This window comes from Enhydra lutris, unplaced genomic scaffold (genome assembly GCF_002288905.1).
Source record: "Enhydra lutris kenyoni isolate GAN:26980312 unplaced genomic scaffold, ASM228890v2 scaffoldscaffold109, whole genome shotgun sequence".
In the NCBI taxonomy this organism is placed as follows: Eukaryota; Metazoa; Chordata; class Mammalia; order Carnivora; family Mustelidae; genus Enhydra; species Enhydra lutris.
This window is the reverse complement of record NW_019154193.1, coordinates 312,788-336,659: the sequence shown is the minus strand read 5'-3', so window position 1 is coordinate 336,659 and position 23,872 is coordinate 312,788. Positions and strand designations below refer to the sequence as shown.

Here is a 23,872-nt window from a genome sequence, read left to right as displayed (position 1 = left end):
AAAAAAAAAAAAAAAAGAAAAGAAAGAAATGAAATGTTGGAACCCAGACTAGCTTATCCTTAATAAGTAGAAAATACAGAGGCAGTCCGTGCGTGAATAGACTTCTGTGATCTTAACCCCGGGGCATGGTGGGCACTGTCCCTCAAAGACTTTGTGCCCTCACTACAGCACAAGGAAAGGGGCCACATAAACATAAATCAGCCAGCATCTACAAGAACAAAGTTCACCCCGCAGCCAGCCATGAGAACGAAGCATGCTAATAAACGGCCAGGCAGATAAGAAACAAGGATCCTCTAAACCAGGTTTGTATCGTGGCCGAATTCCCCTCTGCTTCACTGGCCCAGAACAAGAGTAAACAGTAAAACCCACACAGTCTCCACACAACTGGCCAATGCAATGGGTTTACCCCACCGATCCGCTTGGAAGTGAGTTCGGTTGTACCCAGAATTGGGTACAGAGTTCTGTGTGCGCTTTTTCTGGCCAGGGGAACGGGAACAGCTGCCTTGAAATTGAGGCAAAGAAAGTATTCAATCATGAGTGACCACCCTGGGGCGCCTGGGTGGCTCAGTGGGTTGGGCTTCTGCCTTCAGCTCGGGTCATGATCTCAGGGTCCTGGGATCGGGCCCCGCATCGGGTTCTCTGCTTGGTGGGGAGCCTGCTTCCCCCTCTCTCTCTGCCTGCCTCTCTGCCTACTTGTGATCTCTCTTTCTGTCCAGTAAACAAATAAAATCTTAAAAAAACAAAAAAATGAGTGACCACCCTGTTTCTCTACAGGTGGTGACGTTTGATGCAGGGGGAGTCAGTGGTCACCGCAATCATGTTGCTCTGTATGCAGCTGTGAGGTATGACTCTGCATGTTGCAGGTGGGGGGGGGGGGCTGTTCCTTTGCTCCAGGCGGGTGGCTTCTAAAGGGCTTCCCCCGCTCACCATCTGAGCCCTCAGGGAACTGGCCACTGAGGTACAGAGAGCCATTGTTGACCACATTGCTCACCACAGCTCACCACGCCGTGTGTGTGAGAAATCCCTCCTAAGTCATCTTATCATTGTTTTGCCTCCTCAACTCGTGAGGGTTTTTTCCACACGGAAAAATGGGGTGACATTTTATTTCTGTCTTTGCTTTGGCCACAGAGAGGTTTCAGGCCAAACTTGCAACCCCATGTAGCACATGTGGGAGATTTGAGGGAGTGAGTTCTATAAATCAGTGTGCCTTGTGGCTTCATCTTCTTTTTCCTCCTTTTTTAAAAAAGATTTTATTTATTTCTTTGTCAGAGAGAGAAAGAGAGAGCGAGAGTGAGCACAAGTAGGGGGAGGGGCAGAATGAGGGAGAAGCAGGCTCCCCAGTGAGCGAGGAGCCCAATGCAGGACTTGATCCCAGGACCCTGGGATCATGACCTGAGCTGAAGGCAGATGCTTAACCAACTGAGCCACCCAGGCATCCCTTTCCTCCTTTCATTCTAATTTCTTTTGTACCTTATTTTAAAAAGATTTTATTTATTTATTTGACAGACAGCGAGAGAGGGAACACAAGCAGGGGGAGTGGGAGACACTGAGCAGGGAGCCGGATGCGGGGCTCAATCCCAGGACCCTGGGATCATGACCCGAGCTGAAGGCAGACGCTTAATGACTAAGCCACCCAGGCGCCCCTCTTTTGTACATTTTGTACACTGTATCAAATCTTTCTTTGGAAAAGGAAGATATACATATGTAATAGGAAAACTTTTGTTCTTCATAGCCACCCTATTTTACCGATAGGCATCTGTATTTTACTGTTAAAAAACAAACCAAAAAAATGCACCTCAGAGATATTGAGGGACTTATTCAGGGTCATATAAACATAAACTGTGTTTCCCAGCCTCTAGAGAAGTACTTCTCCCTGGCGCCATGAGTGGGGGAGTGGTGGACCTGGCCTAGGGGAAGGGAAGGGACAACTTGAAGTAAAGGACTTACTTTAGAACTTTCTTCTAAACATGCCCAACATTCTCAGACCAGACCAGTGAAATATGTAAAGTTGGAAATGATTCCCCTATCGTTAAGTCCAACCACCTCATTTAACTGAGGAAGTGAAGTGGTTTTCCCAGCACTGCCAGGCTGAACAATGGCAGAAGTAGTAGAACTGAAATCCATTTCATATGAGTATGTTGTCTGTGTGTTGGTGGTGGAGTTGGACCACTTATCCCATCTTTTCTCCATTTCTTCGCTTCCAAACAAAAGCAGGCAAGGGATCTGGAGTTCATTGCTGTTGGATTGCCCACTGCTGTTGGGAGTGTAGAATGGCCTTCACTGTGAGAAGGTGGGAGCAGGGGAGGTTGAAAAGGAGAAAGAACTATTAGAGAAGAAATATCAATTAATATTTTTATTTATTTATTTATTTATTTTTAAAATTTTATTTATTTATTTGACAGACAGAGATCACAAGTAGGCAGAGAGGCAGGCAAAGAGAGAGAGGAAGGGAAGCAGGCTCCCTGCTCAGTAGAGGGAATCAATGCGGGGCTCAATGGGATCATGACCTGAGCCAAAGGCAGAGGCTTTAACCCACTGAGCCACCCAGGTGCCCCTCAATTAATATTTTAAAATAGCCTCCTGTCATACTCAAATTCAATTTCAAAAGAGAGAAACTTTGAAAAGTCCATCATAGTTACCTTCTTTTCTTATGGGCAAAGCTTGGACCAAGGCACTTCATAACTATTAGTCGTCCCCCAGATTGGCTAATCTTGGGGATGGTGCCCACACTTGTCCTTTCAGCTATAGCCAGAGGTATGGAATCCCAGAAACCTATATGGTGACTGATGCAAAAAAACTACCTAAAAACCTGTGGGTGGGGGGGCACCTGGGTGGCTCAGTGGATTAAGCCTCTGCCTTCGGCTCAGGTCATGATCTCAGGGTCCTGGGATTGAGCCCCAAATCGGGCTCTCTGCTCAGCAGGGATCCTGCTTCCCCCTCTCTCTGCTTGCCTCTCTGCCTACTTGTGATCTCTGTCTGTCAAATAAATAAATAAAATCTTAAAAATTAAAAAAAAAACCCATGGGGGGATCATAGGGTGTGGCAGACCTTACCACTGTTGGGGAGGAAGAAATTTTCTTCTGTCCAAGATTCTTCTAGCTGGACTAAGAATTAAATTTCCACGAGAAATTATTAACACGAGAAAATCAAATTTAATTTTGTCCCACAAAATCCATGCAAACATGAATCCAGACAAACATGAAATTCCAGAGACTGTCAGGCAACATGAGACTTATATGTCATCTTGAGCTCAGGAGCAGAATGGGAGTCTGGGGTACAAGGAGAGGAAGACCATTAGCAGGAAGATTGAAATGTTTGGAAAACAAAGGTGGCCCTTTTATCCCGATAAGTTTCTTAGATAAAAAGGAATCTCTATGACTAGTTCTCTTCCTGGTACAGGCCCATTTCCAGTGTAAGTTCAGGTGGCTGGCGGGCAGGTGCAAAGTGGTTTTCCTGAATTTGATGGGTTTTGATTGCTTTTAACTCAAGGTAACATACATGCCATTGTAGCCCATACTGGAGAGGCCTGCCCTTGACCCCTGTACTCTGAAGACTCTTCCTGTTAACTGCAAAGGAATTCTTACTCCCTCTCACTCCTGTTCTTTCCTCCTCCAGGACCCTCCACTCAGAAGGGAAGTTACCTGAAGGTAAGTGGTCTGTTTTGCCAAAGTCTGCTAATTACTATCCCTCTAAGAAACTTATTGAGTGAAAATTGTAAATATATGGAGAATTGCCCTAGGTCAAGCCAAGGGGCTGGGGAGGCTGGGTCACACTCCTCTTGACCTAGCTCACTGTGTCTGTCCATGTGGGTCCTCAGTCCTTAAAACCAGGTTGTCTCCATTGGGAAGTCCCCTGCCAGCCAGGCAGCCTCTGGGTGTGAGGGGAGGCCAGAGGTGTTAGGAACACAAAACCAATAGGAGATACATGTAGAAAAGAGACTTATTATAAAACTTGACTCATCCAAGTACAGAAGCTGAGAAGTCTCACAGTCTGCCTTCTGCAAACTGGGGCCCCAGGAAAGCTGGTGGTGTCAGTCAGTCTGGGTCCAAAGGCCTGAGAAGTAGGAGAGCCAGTGGTGTAAATCCCGGTCCAAGGGCAGGAGATGACCAGTGTCTCAGCTCAAGAGTTAAGCAGAAAAGAACAAATTCTCCCTTCTTCTATCTATTCTTCTATTCAGGCCCTCAGTGAATGGGACCATGCCCACCCTCACTGGGGGGAAGGCTATCTGCTTTCCTGAGTCCACTGATTTAAATGTTAGTCTCATCCACAAATACCTTCCCAGGCACACCCAGAAGTAATCAGCCAAATATCTGGGTAGCCTGTGACCCAGTTGAGTTGACACATGAAATTAACCATGACCCCAGGCCTTGCCCGCTCATCTGTCTAGCTTTCTTCCCAGGTGGGTCTTTTCTCACCTCCAATGTTCTTTCAGTCTGTCCATCTAAACTCCCATCCCAGCCCCCATCACTTAGCCAGGGTGCAAACAGCTGATGAGTGTTTGAGGGGTTCACCTACTTGAAAGGTGTTTGACCCCACTTGGCCATTTACTGTGTGACACTGAGGCTTAACCTCTCTAGGCCAGTTTCTGGTCTGTCGGTGGGAATAGGAGACATCCCTCAGGAGCGACAAGAAGATGACGCAAGTGAGAACACAGTCAGGTATGCTCTTTCTGAGTGGGCCAATACCAGCTCCGTGAGACAGGCTTCCACATTGTCAACACCACTTTACAGATGAGAAAACTGAGTCTCAGAGAGCAGAAGGCACTTTCCCAAGTCTGTCAGGTCTTGAGCGTCAGAGCAGGAGCTAGGTCTCTTGCCTCCCAATCCCAAAATTCTGGTCTTTATCGCCTTTCCCTTGGCCTTAAAGTAGCCAGTTTCCAACCTCTAGCAACCACCTTAATCTTGCTAGGGCTTGAGTAGGGGGCTGCCGGCCAGATGTTCTGTGGTCCTTTCACTCTTCCTGTCTGTGAGAATGATGGGCAAAGAGCACCTTTGGTGCTACCGAGATATCTGGCTACTCTGTGGCCATGGTTTTGCCCTGCCCTGAGCCCCAGAGGAGGAGTAGGGTGCTCAGGTGAAATCTGCCTGGAAGCAACAAGACTCTTCACTTCTCCCCTCTCCGCCTCCCCCAACCAGGGTGCTCGGTGCTCACGCTTCAGTCAGTGAATGTGTTGCGCAAGTACATCTCCCTTCTGGACCTGCCCTTTTCTCTGCTTCATACCCGGGATGTCCTCTTCGTGCTCACCAGCAAAGAAGTGGCACAGGCCAAGGTGAGGATTGTGAATTCCCTGACACCCTCCCTCCAGATCTCTGTCCCAGACCTCCTGGGCCCCCACGACCCCTAAGCGAAGACCTTCCGTAGTGGCTTAGCATCTGAGTGTCAGGACTATCCAGCTAGACCTTGGCAGTCATAGCTTCTCAAGGACTTTTGCCCTTTTTTCTGATCATAAACGTAATACATGATTTTTAAAAGTAAAAGTACAATGCTCGTTGTAGAACATCTAGAAATACTTTATAAAAAGCATCAAGAAGAAAATAAAGATAATCAATAAAAATTACCCTGAATGCTACCACTCAGAGAAAATCATTGCTAACATATATATTTTTTTTAATGGGATTACACAGTGCCTACTATTTAAAACCTGTCCTAACAACATTATGACGATTTTCTTCTATGTCATTATACATTAGAATTGTTATGGGTGCCTGCATTCCACTGTAAGGATGTACAGAGAGGACCTCAGACCTGCCAGGAGCCTCTGTAAAGAGCCAATAGGATAGACCACCAGAGGCTTATTTACCTGCTGAGGAAATGTCAGGCCCAGCAAAGGCCTCATAGTGAAAACTCTTAGCTGTCCAAGGGGCGGGTGATTCTGAAAACCACGGAGTTAGGGAGTTAAGGAGAATTGATCCAATCTGCCTCCAGGTGTGACTAGAGTGTGACTATATATTATATATAATGTATTATATATATATATTGCATTATATATTATATATATAATATATAATTATATATTGTATATATACAATTTATATATATACAATTTTATATATTTTTATATTTTATATATTTATATATAATTATATATATATACAATATATTAAATACATACATACAAAATATACATTTTATATGTATATGGAATTATATATATACAATATATACATATAATACATTATATATATAATATAGTGTGACTATATATTATAGATAATATTTATATAATATATGTAATTATAGTTAAAGTTTTATTATTATTATTATTTTGCTTAGCTTTATTTTCTGAACTGTCTGTGATACACATTTATACCTACTACGAGGCACTTTGCTAGATACTGAGAATGCAACACTGACCAGAAACATGAATTCTCCTTTGTTTTATTTGATAGTTCCTTACTTTCTGTTCTTTATTTATGTCCTTCTACTTTATTCAGATTTTACACTGTTTTTTCTTTTTTTTAATATCTTGGACTGAAAAGGTTAGCTTTTTTCCCCATTTTCAATCTTTTTTTAAAAATACACTTTAATACTATTAATTTCCCTTGAAGTATTTCTTTAGCTGCACCCAACAAGTATTGATACACACTCTACTGTCACTCAGTTATAAGTAACTTACAGTTTCCATTTTGAGTTCCTCTTTAATACATGAGGCTTTTAAGGGTGTATTTTCGAGTTTACAAATGCGTGCGTGCGTGTGTGTGTGTGTACCATCAATCCTCATTATCCACAGGTTCCATCTTTGCAAATGCGCCTACGTGCTAAAATTTACTCGTAACCCCAAAATTAATATGGGGCTTTTGTGGTCATTTGTGGACATGCGTATCTGCAGGGCAGTGAGGTTTTAAGTTGTCACCAATGCACACACCCAGGTTCCCCGCTGAGGTTGAACAAGGTGACCCTCTGCTTTCTTGTTTCAGCTCTGCAAACAAGTATCCTCTCTTCAGTATTTTTGGTGACACATTGTTCTCATTTTTGTGCTTTTTGTTGGTGATTTTACTGTTTTAAATGTCTTCTGAGTAAGCCATTCAAGTGCTGTCTAATGATTCTAAGGGCGGAAAAGCTGTGATACCTCTTATAGAGAAAGGAGGTGAGTTAGATAAGGTTCATTCATGCATGAGTTACAGCCCTATTGGCTGTGAATTCGGTGAATGAATTGATAACATAATATTAAAAAGGCATCTTTAAACAGAAACCCACATAAAACAAGGTCATGTACTGATCAGTTGATGAAAATATTGAGACCAGAGGCTCTCAGGAACCAAAACCATTATTTCCCCTAGGAACAAGATACGGTATTGACTAATTCAAGTGTTTGCAGTAACTTTATAGAAGGTAGCTACCAGAACACGAATTATCCTGTAGCCTTTTTATTGTTGATTTAGAATTGAATTGCTTCCTGGTCACTACATGTGGCTTGTGTCATACTGGTTTTTTAAAAACTTATTGAGAATTCCTTAGTGAATTAGCTACTTTATGATCAGTTTTTGTAAATGTTAACGTGTTATCTAAAAAGAATGTGTGTGCTCTGTGGTTTTTGTTTGAGATGCTAGATATAACCACCAGAGCTTAGTACATGTATCAGTCACAACTTGTGTATTCTAACCGCTTTTTAATTTTTTTAAAAACTATCTTTTTAAGATTTTATTTATTTAATAGAGAAAGAGACTGAGAGAGAGCCTGAGCAGTGGGAGGGGCAGAGGGAGAAGCAGACTCCCCACTGTGCAGGGAGCCTGCTTCCCTTCCTCTCTCTCTGCCTGCCTCTCTGCCTACTTGTGATCTCTGTCTGTCAAATAAATAAATAAAATCTTAAAAAAAAAAAAAAAGAAAAAAAAGGGAACTAATATTTAGCAGATGAATTGATTGTAGTACTGGATAACCTGCAAAATCATATCTTTGAAGGAAATGTAGTGGAAATGCTCCAAAAAGGAGGGGAGGTATAGAAAAAAATTTGATGTTTTATATTCCCTTGGAAAAGTAATAGAAAAACAGTTTGTAAGAAAACAAATGGACAGTAAGTGCCTATTGTATTGAATGGGTACTGAAAAGCCGTTGAAACATTAGGGAACCCAAAAATTAGACCACTGTGGGCAGGATGATTTGGGAGACTCATGTGACTTGGTAGCTGCTAAAAACAGACAAGTCAAGTGTGTCTGGGCTACAAAGTTCATCCCTTCTCTCAATGTTTTTTTTTTTTTTTAAAGATTTTATTTATTTATTTGACAGACAGAGATCACAAGTAGGCAGAGAGGCAGGCAGAGAGAGGGGGAAAGCAGGCTCCCTGCTGAGCAGAGAGCCCGATGTGGGGCTTGATCCCAGGACCCTAAGACCATGACCTGAGCTGAAGGCAGAGGCTTAACCCACTAAGCCACCCAGGCACCCCTCTCTCAATGTTTTTCTAAAATAAACATTTTGGGGACACCTGGGTGGTTTGGTTGGTTGGGCATCTGCCTTCGGCTTGGGTGGTGATCCCGGGGTCCTGGGATCAAGTCCCACTTCGGGCTCCCTGCTCAGTGGGGAGTCTGCTTCTCCCTCTCCCTCTGCCACTTGCCGTGCTTGTGTTCTCTCTCTGACAAATAAATAAAATCATAAAAAAAATAAAAATAAAATGAGTTCTTTACATAAAGGTCTTCAATGATAATAGCTCAGAGAGGCAGTTGACTTTTGGTACTTAGAGAAAAGCAGGCAGGAAATATTTATATATGTTATATCTAGTTTCATATATATATTTATATACATATATAAATATATATTATATATAATATAATAAATATATATAAATATATATGCATTTCATATATATTTATATATGTTATATCTAGTTTCATCAGTCGCTATGATCTATGGTTTAAAACTGAACTACTCTAGGTCTAAATAACAAGATAATACACATTTTGGCAAGGAGAACCCCACACCCATGGGTACACTTTGGCGTGAATGTGTCTCTGTGCCTTCTAGTTTCTTCTCTTCCTCTTTCTTCCAGCTTCCGTAATTCAGAGGAGCGTGAGCACAATAATGTAGCTGACTTCCCATAAAACCTCCTCGTACATTTGATCTATACGATGTAGGGGAGCAAAGAAATTAAGAATGTGGGCTTCAGGGTCATTCACGTGGCTCTGGCTTCAGATGCCAGCCGTGTTGTCTAAGCTGAGGTGATGCATGGAGACCGCCCGCACGCTGTGGCCGCCATTACTATCCTGTGAATTTATCACTGGGTTGTCAGTAGGAGGTGGGACAGGGGAGGCAGCCATGGGAGGCCCATCCAGAGAGCTTCGCTAGTTCCAGGGAGAAGCCAGAGTAGGCTACAGCACGAGCTGAGCTCGTGGGAAGAAGCAGTTCAGGTGAGGAAAGAGGGAGTGAAACAGTTCCATGACCAGGCCTCTCTGCTTCTCCTAGAGAGCCATGTCCTGCCACCACAGCCAGCTGCTCTGGTTCCGCCGCCTCTACGTGCTCTTCTCCAGGTACATGAGAATCAACTCCCTGCACTTCCTCTGAAGCCTGGAGGGGTCTTCAGGCTAAGGAACACAGGGAGAAGCAAAGACCAGAACGCCTGGGCCCAGGCCTTGAGCTGGCGGATCAGCCTGAACTGAAGGAGAACCCCATGGCGGGAGCCTTCCAGAGCTCTGCGGGTCCGCGCTGAGAAGCTCTAACTCGAGGGGGGCCGTGTAGGCCAATGAGTGGTCCCAACATCAGCTTCTTCCTCTGAGGAGAAAGCCCCACAGCAGCCCAAACCAAACCAACCCCAGGATACCAGTAGCTACCCTGACAGCTTCTCAAGTTCTTCTGGAAAACACGCTACATAATGGCACCATGTCAGTCAGGCATCTACCACAGAGCCTGCTGTGATGATAAATGCTCCGAAAAGTGCTCCCAGATCACTTCTCAGAGGCCATGAGGCAGAATTTTTATGTTGTTTCCAAAACAGCCTCACCAAGCACACACACGAGCAGCCCCTATAGAGAGTGAGTTCAGCCATTATTACTTTGATTCACATCATGGCCTCTGTATCAAGTTTGAGTCCCGAGGAAGCTTCTCTACTTAACCTCACAGTCGTTAAACCGACTGGGGCTCCAGAAGGCCAGAGGCCGACCACGACGCCCACCATTTCCTGCTCAGACTATTACGATGTGGACCTGCCCGGAAGGAGCGTCCAGTCAAATATCTCAGCTCCCTGTCTTTTGAGGGAAGGAGGAAACAGGAAGACAAATCAGGAACTCTTGTGTGTTGTTGGGTTTTTTTTTAACCCTCAACCAAAACTAAACAAAACCAAAATGCTGATGTCGTAAAATTGTGCTACAGACAAAAGCAGTCTGAGGGGTCTGGCTTGGAAACTACTCCCACGGCCCAGCCAACGGTCCAGGGAAGTGGCCCGAGGCTGGGAAGCTTAGGGGTCAAGGGCACAGGCTCCGCATACTGCTGTGAGGCCAGATTTAGCAACAGCGTAATCACAGACAAGGTGTTTAACCTTTGTCTGACTCAGTTGTCTCGTGTGCAAAAGGGAGCGCGGTCACGGTACCAACCTCAGAGGAGACTAAGCCTGGTGGGCGCCCAGGAAAGGGTCTGGCGCGCAGTCAGGGCCCAGGAAAGGTGAGTCACTGGTGTTCGGAGATGCACAAGCAGCCCTAACGCAGAGGGACTCGCAGGAGTTGAAGTCCTGACACAAAAAGGACCTTGGTGCACATTGTCCAGGGGTATCCTTTCTGGCTCTTGGCGGAAAGCCTGCACTGCTGTCTCCATAGCAACAGGTTACAGACCTGCTCTCTTGATGCCTCCTATGGGCCAAATGGTACTAAGCCAGAGTATAGGCCCTAAAACAGGAGTCTGAAATGCAAATCTGGTTATGTTATCTGTCTACTTAAAATCTGTCAGTGGCTCCTAATAGCCTCCTTAGAAACTGTGAGAAAAAATCAGCCACTGATGCTAGATGGTGGGGGGGTGGGGGCAGGGGACAAGCTGCCTCCTGTCCTACTTCTGATAAGACAGGCCCTGGGCCAGCCTCTCCAGACTGCAAGTCTCAGTATGTATTAAGAGCTTATAAAATACCCAAACCCTGGGGTTCCTGGTGGCTCAGTGGGTTAAGCCTCCGCCTTCAGCTCAGGTCATGATCTCAGGGTCCTGGGATCAAGTCCTGCATCAGGGAGCCTACTTCCCCCTCTCTCTCTGCCTGTCTCTTTGCCTACTTGTGATCTCTGTCTGTCAAATAAATAAATAAAATTAAAAAAAAATACCCAAACCCTGTGACCTAAGGAAATACTTAAAAAATTAAAATTATATATACAGACATCATCACAGTATTATTTATAATACAATTTGAAAAATCCAGTGATGCAATCATATTTAGTAAGAAAGAGGAGTGTTTATGATAAATTTTTGAAAGCAGGTTAGGAATGGTACAATCTCATTTTAGTTAAACATACTTGCACAAATATGTGTGTATGTATACACCCACATAAAAGTGTATATATATATAGAAAGAGAGATAGATATATATATGCAAAAGGTAATAACTGGGGTGCCTGGCTGGCTCGGTTGGTAGAGCATGGGACTCTTGATCTTGGGGTGTCTTGAGTTCAAGCCCCATGTTGGATGTAGAGCTTGTTTTTTTTTAAAGAAAGGTAATTGCTAATTAGTAAGGTCATCTTTCTAAAATGAACATTTATAATTTTAAAGGATTTTTATTGTTGTTCATTAATAGTTTTGATGTGATTATATACTTTTTATATAATGTAAAGCTAAAAAAAATATGTATAGCCAGGGGCGTCGGGGTGGCTCAGTCAGTTAAACATCTGACTTCAGCTCAGGTCATGATCTCAGGGTCTTGGGATCAAGTCCCACATGGAGTCCCACATCAGGCTTCCCCTGCTCTGGGCTCCCCCTGCTCTGCAGGGAGCCTGCTTCTCCCTCTCCCTCTGCCACTCCCCCTGCTTGTGCTCTCTCTGTCAAATAAATAAAATCTTAAAAAAAAAAAAAGGAAATGCAACCCTTTGTGGGGAAAAATACGTATATGTCTACACATCCAATTGAGTGTAAATAAATGGGATATTTCTGGTAACAGTGCTTCTCTGAAAAAGGAAATTGAGTGGAAGGAGGGGAAAGGAGACCTTTTTTTTGTTCCTTTTGAATTTTATACCATGCATGTATATTCTCTATTCAAAAATACTCTAAAATATTAGAGGTTAGAAAGTTCTGTAGAATCATCAACAGTCACTGCTTCTGAGTGGTGGGACTAGAGTTATTTTTGGCTTTTGTTTTACTGCCCAGGCCGGGTATTTCTTTGTAAATAAATTGAGGAAAAGTTTAGGTGGAAATGAAAACAAACTAACATCTTTATTTCCTGGTGCCTGGGGCTTGATTCTGGTCCCCGTTGCTGGAGTGCAAGCTCCCCCTCCCTGGCACCCTCCATCCCAACACCCTCCCCTTGGGGTTCCCAATGGGAACAGAGCTAGGTTCTCTGTGGTGCCTGGAGAGAGCACTGGACAGCTGCACAGGAGGGAAGGATGCCCCTCAAAGCCACCCTGGAGTAGGATCTGTGCTCAGGTTAGGGGAAGGTGCTCTCCGTGGGCAGCGTAGCCCTGGAGACACCTGGTAAGTATGCCTCTGTGCCAGTTGTCAGAAAGCAGCCCTTCCCCCAGGCAGACATGGGCCCTCACCAGAGCACAACTTGGTGAGAGCAGCAGGGAGTACCAGCTCCGCCCCCAAGCCGCGTACTTGTATAGTTAACAACCTGCAAAACTGTACAACAGCCCTGAAGCCTAGAGCGAAGATCAGATGTGGTTTCTTCAAGGAGCCAGACAAGAAAAGAAGGAAGGAAGCAGAGGGGAGAGGGGGAGGCAGACGAGGAGGGAACGAAGGGGCCAACCACACACACACACACACACACACACACACACACACACTCTTGACTAAAAATTCACCAGGAAGCAGGCTGTCTCTACTTGCCCAGAGTCCTGGGAGGTGACTGTGGTTCAGAGAGGCCTGGTGGTTTGCCAGTTCTCAGCCCAGGGCGAGAAGAGCAGAAATCGCCTGGCCTCCCACCACTCCTTGCTTTGCCGAGGTTCAAGACCAAAGGTGAGTAGACCCAGTCCCCGAGGGCAACTCTCTTCCAAAGGGGCTCCCAGGGAAAGGAAGTCCCACCTGCCGTGGGCAGCTCTCTCCGAAGGAACAGTTAATGGGAGACTTCATCAAAAACGAGTGGGCGCCTGGGTGGCTCAGTGGGTTAAGCCTCTGCCTTGGGCTCAGGTCATGATCCCGGGGTCCTGGGATCGAGCTCCGCATCGGGCTCTCTGCTTAGCAGGGAGCCTGCTTCCTCCTCTCTCTCTCTGCCTGCCTCTCTGCCTACTTGGTGATCTCTGTCTGTCAAATTAATAAATTAAAAAAATCTTAAAAAAAAAAAAACAATAACAACAATGAACGCTCAGGTCCTGGTCTAGACAAAAAAGAATGTTTCTCAGGAGAGGCCAAATCAGAATCTGGACTATCAAGTAGAAGACATATCTCAGAACCCAGAGGGCATTTCGCTTGGAAATGGAAATCGTGATGGAAAAAGGACTTGAAAAATACATCAAAGGAAAAAAAAAAAAAAAAGTCCAGGAGACCTAACATGTGAATAATGGGAGTTCCAGAAGCAGAAATAGTTACAGATGAGGGGCGCCTGGGTGGCTCAGTGGGTTAAGCCGCTGCCTTCGGCTCAGGTCATGATCTCAGGGTCCTGGGATCGAGCCCCGCATCGGGCTCTCTGCTCAGCAGGGAGCCTGCTTCCTCCTCTCTCTCTACCTGCCTCTCTGCCTGCTTGTGATCTCTGTCAAATAAATAAATAAAATCTTTAAAAAAAAAAAAAAAAGAAATAGTTACAGATGAGGGATAATACAGGGGAATTTACATCATCTGAAAGAGACTTGAGTCAGTGCATCAGAAGGGCGCACCATATTCTAGCCCGCTGTGATTTTTTAAAAAAGATACACAGGGGGGGCGCCTGGGTGGCTCAGTCTGTTGAACTTGGGGTCCTGGGCTGGATTCCCTGCCAGGCTCCCTGCTCAGCGGGGGTGGGGGGGGGTCTGCTTCGCCCTCTGCCCCTCCCCCACCCCCGCTGGTGCTCTCGCTCTTCTGTCAAACAAGTAAAATCTTTAAACAATAATAAAATAAAAAGATGCACACGTGTGCTGCAAAATCCTACATTTCAAGTGGGGAGAGGATAAAAATATTGCAAAGATCTCTGGGTCCAAGGGGACGCTCTGGAAGAGAAGCATCTTGAAGACATAGACAAGTCCGGGGCTCCTGCGGGACAGCAAAGGTCACCACCTGCAGCCCTGAACAGTGTAGAATCCCAATTAAGGAAAGAGAAAAGAGGAAATGAAGAGAAACTTACAAGCTTACAAGCCTGCAAAACTTTTTAAAAAAAGGAAGACAGGAAACAAAGCATAAAATGTAACAAATACAATGAATCAAATCAGGTATCAGCTACTTCAAAAAAAAAATTTTTTTTTTGAATGGGCTAATTTCCCTACCAAAACGGAATTAGAAAACAAAATCTAGCAGCTAGAAGTGACAAAGAGGCTAAAAATAAAAGGTGAGTCACCTACCAAATACCAGGCAAAGGCACACAAAAACAGTGACAACACACAGCCAAGCATCTAAAAGCCTTAAACCTTGAACAATGGGGGATATTTTAGACCCAGTACCAGCTTCACTCCAGGAGAGGATAGGCAGTAAATATCACAGCAGCCAGATACTTGCAACAAACTCCCTCAAAAATCCAAGTTCTTTGCTTGATTTTTTTTTTTTTTAAGATTTTATTTAGGGTGCCTGGGTGGCTCGATCCATTAAGCGTCTGCCTTCCACTCAGGTCATGATCCCAGGGACCTGGGATGGAGCCCCGCCTCAGGCTTCCTGCTCAGTGGGGAGCCTGCTTCTCCCTCTGCCTGCTGTTCCCCCTGCTAGTGCTTGCTCTCGCTGTTAAATAAATAAAATCTTTTAAAAAACAAAAAGATTTTATTTATTTATTTGAGAGAGAGAACACAAGTGGAGGGGGGGAGAGCAGAGGGAGAGGAAGAAGCAGGCTCCTCACCCAACAAGAAGCTGGACGTGGGGCTCTATCCCAGGACGATGGGATCATGACCTGAGCCAAAGGCAGACGCTTAACGACTAAGCCACCCAGGCACCCCCCACCCCAAGTTCTTTATTTAAAAAACAAAACACAGTAATAATGGAAGGCTCATGTTCTCTTGCTTGCTCTCTCTGTCAAGTCAATGAATTAAATCTTTAAAAAAACACACAAATAGCTTTCAATAAGTTTATAAAATGACCCAAAAAACTCTACTTAGAAACCAAAAAACATCCTCCAAAATAACCTGCAGATCAAAGAGAAAATTACAAATTATCTAGGAGGTAATAAAAATTACACTTTGTATGGGACATATGTACTCTTTTGTTTTTAAGAAGATTGAAATTAGTGAACTATGGGATTCAGTTTAAGGAAATCAGCAAGATAAACCAAGCAAAAGTAGCAAGAGGAATTTAATATGGATGAAAGAGAAAACAAATAAAAAGCTAGTGGAAAGGTAAATAAGTTTTCTTTGAAAAACCAAACAAGCCAACACCTGGCAAAGCCAATTCAGAAAAAAAAAAAAAGGAAAATGCAAGTGCTATTATTAGGAACAGAATGGATACTGTAGCCACAAAAATGGAAAAGACGGAAAAAATGATAGGAGATGTTAATTCAGGTCCATGGCAACAAAACTGGAAAATCTGCAGGAAATGGATGACTTCCTGGTAAATTTTGGACTACCGCTGAACTCTACCATAATGTCATAAATAGGGTCCAAGCATTTCAATTCCATAAAATGCAGGTTGCCTCACTGCACGATTAACGAAAAACAGTACTTTTTAGTCTTTCCAGGACTCGGGATCAGGCCCCTCAGCACTACATCATCCGGGTTCCTAGGCGGAAGGGAAGGGCACCCGCTTAGCGCGGTAATTGCAAGGCCCTGGGAGGGAGGGGAGATGAGCCAGGCTCTGTGCAGGGTTTGGACCCCAGGGCAGACTGATGGTGGCTGTTTCCTTCCACTGGAAAGTCTCACGCTGTCCCTCGCAGAGTAAAAAAATGCTGTCCAGCTGAGCAAGTCCCTGAGGTGGTCACGTCCAAATCTCCTTCCACACTCACACTGCGGTACACCTTGGTCGCCCCACAGCTGAGAACAGGGACTAGGCTGGGGACACCAAATGGATCATATCCGGTGACAGGACCCCTTATTCATGGAATGGGATCGGATTAAAATGTACTTAAAAAATAAAAAAGCACCTGGATGGCTCAGTAGGTTAAAGCCTGGGTGGCTCAGTGGGTTAAGCCTCTGCCTTCGGCTCAGGTCATGATCTCGGGGTCCTGGGATCGAGCCCCCCAGCGGGCTCTCTGCTCCGCGGGGAGCCTGCTTCCTCCTCTCTCTCCACCTGCCTCTCTGCCTGCTTGTGATCTCTGTCAAATAAATAAATAAAATCTTTAAAAAAAAAAAGAGAGAGAACAGACCCAATAACCATAGAAAAATTAGAAAGGTAATTATAATAGATTTTTAGAAAAGACTTATTTAGGGGCACCTGGGTGGCTCAGTTGGTTAAGTGTCTGCCTTTGGCTCAGGTCTCAGGGTCCTGGGATCAGGCCCCACATCGGGCTCCCTGCTCAGCAGGGAGCCTGCTTCCCCCTCTCTCTCTGCCTGCCTCTCTGCCTACTTGTGATCTCTCTCTGTGTCAAATAAATAAATAAAATCTTTATAAATAAATAAATAAATTTTTATTTGAGAGTTGGGGGAGGGGCGGAAGGAAAGAAATCTCAAGCCAACTGGGTGTTGAGCATGAAGACCTCCACGGGGCTCGATTCCATGACCCTGAGATCATGACCTGAGCCGAAACCAAGAGTCAGACGCTTAACCAACTGAATCACCCTGGCAACATGATAATAGATTTTTTACAAGATTTCGTTTCTGTGGTATTTATTATGGTGATCTGGAATCAGTGATCTTTGATGTTACCACTGTAATTATTTGAGGACAACCACAAACCGGGCCTGTATAAGATGGTGAACTTAACCGGTCCATGTTGGGTATGTTCTGAGCGCTCACTGCCTGGCCATTCCTCCATCTCTCACCCTCCCTTTGGCCCTTTCTAGTCCCTGACACACAGCAATATTATAATGAGGCCAATTAATAATCCTACCACAGCCCCTAACTGTTAAAGAGAAAGGAAGAGTCGCATGTCTCTCACTTGAAATCAAAAGCTAGAAATGACTGAGCATCTCAGAAGCTGAGACGGGCGGACGGCTAGGCCTCTTGCACCCGTGAGCCAAGCCATGAATGCAAAGGAAGGTTCTAGAAGGACATGAGACGGGCCTTACAGGGAAAGCGGGCTCTGATGTGGTCTGGAGAGGCCAACCCAGCCCTGACACCCCCTTCAGCCCAAGCCTAACCCAGAGCAAGGCCCTGACTCCCTTCAGCTCGGGGAAGGCTGGGAGGTGAGGAAGCGGCGGGAGAGGCCGAAGCTGGCGGAGGCTGGTTCAGGAGGACTGAGGAACGGCGTCGTCTGCGTACCACAGACGGGCAGGCTGAAGCAGCACGCGCTGACGGAGAGGCTGCAGCAAGTTCTCCAGAAGATTCCAGACCCTCATCAAGCTAATACTCTACACTAATCAACCACACTAAGTAACAGACTCTCAACATGGACGAAACCGCTTTCTGTCGGTGGAGACGCCACCCAGGACTGTCGTGGCCCGAGAGCAGCCAGCGCCCGGCTTCAGAGCGTCGGAGGTGAGGGCGACTCTCCTGCCCGGGGCTGAGGCAGTTGGTGACTTCAAGGGAAGCCGACGCTGCGGGCCATTCCGAGAGCCCCGCGACCCTTAAGAGTTATGCGGAGTCTACCCTGCCCACGCTCTAGAAAGGGAACAAAGCCTGGATGACAGCACGTCTGTTTACAACACGATTTATTGGATTTTTTTTTGACCACTGTTGAGACCTGCTGCTCAGAAAATAGATTCCTTTCAAAATATTACTGCTTCTTGGGTGCCTGGGTGGCTCAGTGGGTTAAGCAACTGCCTTCAGCTCAGGTCATGATCCTGGAGTCCCAGGATTAAGCCCCACATTGGGCTCTCTGTTCAGCAGGGAGTCCGCTTCTCCCTCTGACCTTCTCCCCTCTCATGCTCTCTCTCTCTTTCTCTCACTCTCAAATAAATAAATAAAATCTTTAAAAAAAATATTACTGCTGCTTGACAAGGCACCGGGTCACCCAAGAGCTCCGATGGAGACAGATGGTGAGACTTCCGCTGTGTTCAGGTCTGCTAACACAGCACCCGATCTGCGGCCTGTGCAGCAAGGGCTCATTTCAACTTTCGACTCTTTTTATTTAAGCAATAGACTTCAGGGCGCCTGGGTGGCTCAGTGAGTTAAAGCCTCTGCCTTTGGCTCAGGTCATGATCCCGGGGTCCTGGGATCGAGCCCCGCATCAAGCTCTCTGCTCAGCGGGGAGCCTGCTTCCTCCTCTCTCTCTGCCTGCCTCTCTGCCTACTTGTGATCTCTGTCTGTCAAAAAAAAAAAAAAAAAAAAAAAATTTAAAAAAAAAAGAGAAAGAAAACTTTAACGGATCAGGAGCTTCTTCTTATAGATGAGCCAAGATCATGGTTTCTTGATGGGATCTACTCCTGGTGAAGATGCTGTGAAGACCATTAAAACGACAGTAAAGCAGGGGCGCCTGGGTGGCTCAGTGGGTTAAGCTCTGCCTTCAGCTCAGGTCATGGTCTCAGGGTCCTGGGATCGAGCCCCGCATTGGGCTCTCTGCTCAGCAGGGAGCCTGCTTCCCTTCCTCTCTCTCTCTGCCTGCCTCTCTGCCTACTTGTTATCTCTGTCTGTCAAATAAATAAATAAAATCTTAAAAAAAAAAAAAAAGACAGTAAAGCATTTAGAAAATTCCATAAACTGGGGTGCCTTGGTGGCTCCATCAGCTAAACCTCCTACTTTTGATTTCAGCTCACGTTGTGATCTCAGGGTCATGGAGTCGAACCCCGCATCAGGGCATGGAGCCTGCTTAAGATTCTCTCTCCCTCTGTCCCTCACCCCCTCTAAAAAAAAAAAAAAAAAAAAAAGAGAGAGAGAGAGAGAAGAGAATATTTCATAAATTTAGTTAATAAAGTAGCAGGAGAGTTTGAGAGGACCAATTCTGACTTGAAAGAAGTTCTACTGTGGGTAAAATGCCATCCAGCAGCATCGAATGCTACAGAGAAATTGTTCGTGATAGGTAGAGTCAGGCAACTGATGCGGCAAATTTCACTGTTATCTTAAGAAATTGCCATGGCCACCCCAACCTCCAAAGCCACCAGCCTGATCAGTCAGCAGCCATCAACGTCAAGTTAAGACCCTCCACCAACAAAAAGATGACAACTCACTGAAGCTCAGATGATGGTTAGCATTTTTTAGCAATAAAGAGTTTTTTGAAAGATTTTATTTATTTCAGACAAAACGTACGAGAAGGGGGAGAGGCAGAGGGAGAAGCAGACTCCCCGCTGAGCAGGGAGCCCGAGGCGGGACTCGATCCTGGGACTCCTGGATCATGACCTGAACCGAAGGCAGACACCATCCAACTGAGCCACCCAAGCTCCTGCAATAAAATATTTTTAATTAAGGTGTGTGCTTCTTTTCAGACATAATGTTAGTATACACAATATAGTGTAAACATAATTTTATACACACTAGGAAACCAAAAAATTCATTTGACTCGTTTTATTGTAGTATTCACTTTATTGTGGCCGTCTGGAAACCAACCACCAGTATCACTGGGGTATGCCTTTACAGACGCAAAAATGTAAAAGAAAATACTGGCCAATTGAATCCAGCAGGACATCAAAAGGAATATTGTTCCATGACGGAGCAGGATATTATTCTAAAATGTCACAATGGTCTCACTTGGGGAAATGCATCAACAGAATTCATTATACTAACAAATTAAGAAGAAAAGCCATATTCTTTTATTTATAGGTGCTGTGAGGTTAATAAATTTCAGTCACTGTTTCTGTAACAGTTTTTAAGAAAAACAGGAGAAAAGACTACAACTTAAGTAAAGACTATGTACCAAGACCCAGCAGTCCGAAACTAGGTGGACTTCGGGGGAATGAGGCTATCATCATCATCATCACCTAAGTTGTTTTTCATTTTTGTTTTGTTTTTAAAGATTTTATTTCTTTATTTGACAGAGAGAGATCACAAGTAGGCAGAGAGGCAGGCGGTGGGGTGGGGGGAAGCAGACTCCCTGCTGAGCAGAGCTTCCTGATTCGGGGCTCGATCCCAGAACCCTGGGATCATGACCCGGGCCGAAGGCAGAGGCCTAATCCACTGAGCCACCCAGGCACCCCCATTTTTTAAAAAATATTTTATTTATTTATTAGAGAGAGTGAGAGAGGGCATGAGAGGGGAGAAGGCTGGAGGGAGAAGCAGACACCCCATGGAGCTGGGAGCCCGATGAGGGACTCCATCCCGGGACTCCGGGATCATGACCTGAGCCAAACGTAGTCGCTTAGCCGAGTCACCCAGGCGCCCTACCTAAGTCGCTTTGAAGGGTGAAGCCGACGAAGTAGAACAGAACACGAAAATAATCAGTGTAAGTGTTAGAAGAGATGGCTCTGTTTAGAAACCCAAGAGATGTTAACAAAATCTACCAAAATAAACAAGGAAATTTGTACAGCAACTGGGCATTTGCAAAAATCAAAGGATTTACTTTAATTGGCAAAAATGCAACAGACGTGAAAATAAAAAAGTCCCAGGGGTGCCTGGCTGGCTCGGTTAGAGGAGTGTGTTACTCTTGATCTCGGGTTCATGAGTTCAAGCCCCAGGTTGGGTGTAGAGATTACTTAAAATAAATTTAAAAATAAATAAAAATTTTTTAAAAATTCCATTCTCATCAACATCAGGAACAGCAAAAATGCCTCAGAATGAGTTTAACATAAAAGATATGAGGTCTATCTAAATTTTACAATCACTATTAAAATTCCAGCCATCTCTTTTGGGGCAGATATTGACAAGTTGATCCTAAAATTCATATGGAATTGCAAGAGACTCGGAAGCCAAAAACAATCTTAGAGCAAAGTTGGAAGACTCACACATCCTGATTTCAAAAATTACTACAAAGACCTAAATGTAAGAGTCAAAGCTTTTTGACTCTTGGAAGGAAACACAGATGTAAATCTTTGAACTTGCATTATACAAGTTTCTTTTTTTTCTTTTCTTTTCTTTTTTTTTAAGACTTTTTTTTTAAGATTTTATCCATTTGATATATAGAGAGAGATCACGAGTAGATAGAGAGGCAGGCAGAAAGAGGAGGAAGCAGGCTCCCTGCTGAGCAGAGAGCCCGATGCGGGGCTCGATCCCAGGCCCCCAAGATCATGACCCGATCCGAAGGCAGAGGCTTAACCCACTGAGCCACCCAGGCACCCCTCTTTTATTTTTTTCTTAAGATTTTATTTATTTATTTATTTGAGAGAGATTGAGAGAGAGAGAGTGAGCAGCAGGGAGAGGGAAAGAGAATCTGAAGCAGATTCCAGGCTGAGTGCAGAGCCCCACACAGAGCCGGATATCACAACCACAAGATCAGCACCCCAGCAGAAAGCAAGAGGCGAACACTTAACCAACTGAGCTACCCAGACACCCTGACCACAGTTTCTTAAATATGACAGCAAACGTACAAGCAGAAGAAAAAATAGAAAACTTGTGCTTCAAAGGACACCATCAAGAAAATGAAATGAAGGGCGCCTGGGTGTCGTAGTCAGTTAAGCGTCAGCCTTACACTCCGGTCATGATCCAGGGGTTCTGGGATCGAGCCCTGCATTGACCTCCTTGCTCAGTCTGGAGCCTGCTTCTCCCTCTCCATCTGCCTGCCACTCCCTCTGCTTGTTCTCTCTCTCTCTCTCTGTCAAATAAATAAATAAAATCTTAAAAAAAAAAAAAGAATGAAAATGAAATGGGAGAAAGTATTTGCAAATTGTTTATTTGATTAGGATCTAGTATCCAAAATATATAAAGAACCCTTACAATTCAACAAAAAGACAACCTAATGAAAAAATAGGCAAAAGACATGAATATAAAATTCTTCCAAAAGATATACAAATGGCCAACAATCACGAGAGCATTATTAGTCTTGAAGGAAATGCAAATAAAAACACAATGAGAGGGGTGCCTGGGTGGCTCAGTCGTTAGGGTCTGCCTTCAGCTCAGGTCATGATCCCAGGGTCCTGGGATCAAGCCCCCCATTGGGCTCTCTGCTCGGTGGGAAGCCTGCTTCCCTCTCTCCCATTCCCCCTGCTTGTGTTCCCTCTCTCACTGCCTCTCTATATGTCAAATAAATAAATAAAATATTACACACACACACACACACACACACACACACACACACACACTATAAGATACTACTTGGCACCCATTAGGATGGCTATGATTAAAACAAACAGACTAACAAACACTGAATAACAAGACTTGGTGAGCATATGGAGCGATGAGAGCCCTCATGTATTTCTGGTGGGAATGTAAAATGGTGTAGCTACTGTGGAAGACAGTTCCTTAGTAACTTCAAGATTTCCTATAGGACCCAGCAATTGCACTTCTAGGTCTATACCCAAGAGAACTGGAAACATATGTTCATACAAAGACTTGTAAACGAGTGTTCAGAGCAGCCTCATTCATAAAACCCAAATGTCCATCCACTGATGAAAAGATAAACAAAATATGGCATTTTGTTTATTACTCCGCCATAAAAAGAAATGAAGTCCCAACACACGCTACAATGAGGATGAACTTTGGAAATGTGATGCTGAATGAACACCAGACACAAAGGCCATATATGGTAGATTCCGTTTACATGAAATGTCCAGAATAGGCAAACCCGTAGAGACAGAAAGAGATCAGTGGTTTCCAGGGCTTGGGGGTTGAGGAAAGGAGTGCCTGCCAACGAACACGGGGAGATGAAAATGTGCTGAAGTTTGGACAACCTTGTGAATAGACTAAAACCCAGACCTCTTGGAAAGGATGAATTATGGTATGTGAATTATATCTCGGTTCAAGAAATAGTGTGAACATAAGATTACATTAAAATGTTCTAGTTCCCTCTACAATACACTTGGCATCACTCTCGGAAACTGGTGATACTTGTCTGACATGCTAGCTTTGTAAATGCAAAGTAAACACGACAGACTACGAATCTTCTTTGTATTTTATTTTATTTTATTTATTTATTTTTAAAGATTTTATTTATTTATGTGACAGAGAGAGAGAGACACTGTGAGAGAGGGAACACAAGCAGGGGGAGTGGGAGAGGGAAAGCAGGCTTCCCGCTGAGCAGGGAGCCCGATGCGGGGCTTGATCCCAGAATCCTGGGATCATGACCTGAGCTGAAGGCAGACGCTTAACCAACTGAGCCACCCAGGCACCTCTGGTTTGGTTTTTTTTTTTTTAATTTTTTAAAAGATTTTATTTATTTATTTGACAGAGAGAGAGAGAGATCGCAAGTAGGCAGAAAGGCAGGCAGAGAGAGAGGTTGAAGCAGGCTCCCTGCTGAGCAGAGAGCCCAATGTGGGGGTCAATCCCAGGACCCTGAGATCATGAACTGAGCCGAAGGCAGAGGCTTAACCCACTGAGCCACCCAGGTGCCCCTCTAAACAATTATTTATTTATTTATTATAAAATAACAGCTTTTTAAAAAATTTTTTTTCTTAAAGATTTTTATTTATTTATTTGACAGACAGAGATCACAAGTAGGTGGGGGGCAGGGGCAGGAAGGTTCCCTGCTGAACAGAGCCCCATGTGGGGTTTGATCCCAGGACTCTGAGATCATGACTGAACCAAAGGTAGAGGCTTAACCC

The 23,872-nt window shown here is 44.6% G+C and overlaps 1 protein-coding gene across 1 annotated transcript in view; it reads left to right on the top strand.

Annotated features, from left to right (window-relative positions):
• Positions 1-9,654, top strand: part of LOC111139474 (phosphatidylinositol glycan anchor biosynthesis class L) — a 63,405-nt gene extending 53,751 nt beyond the window's left edge. The window contains exons 4-7 of the mRNA XM_022491741.1: positions 775-842; positions 3,616-3,647; positions 5,136-5,269; positions 9,394-9,654. Coding sequence (XP_022347449.1) covers positions 775-842; positions 3,616-3,647; positions 5,136-5,269; positions 9,394-9,492 — 333 coding nt within the window. The 3' untranslated portion in view covers positions 9,493-9,654. The remainder of the gene's footprint in view (positions 1-774; positions 843-3,615; positions 3,648-5,135; positions 5,270-9,393) is intronic.
• Positions 9,655-23,872: the final 14,218 nt, after the last annotated feature.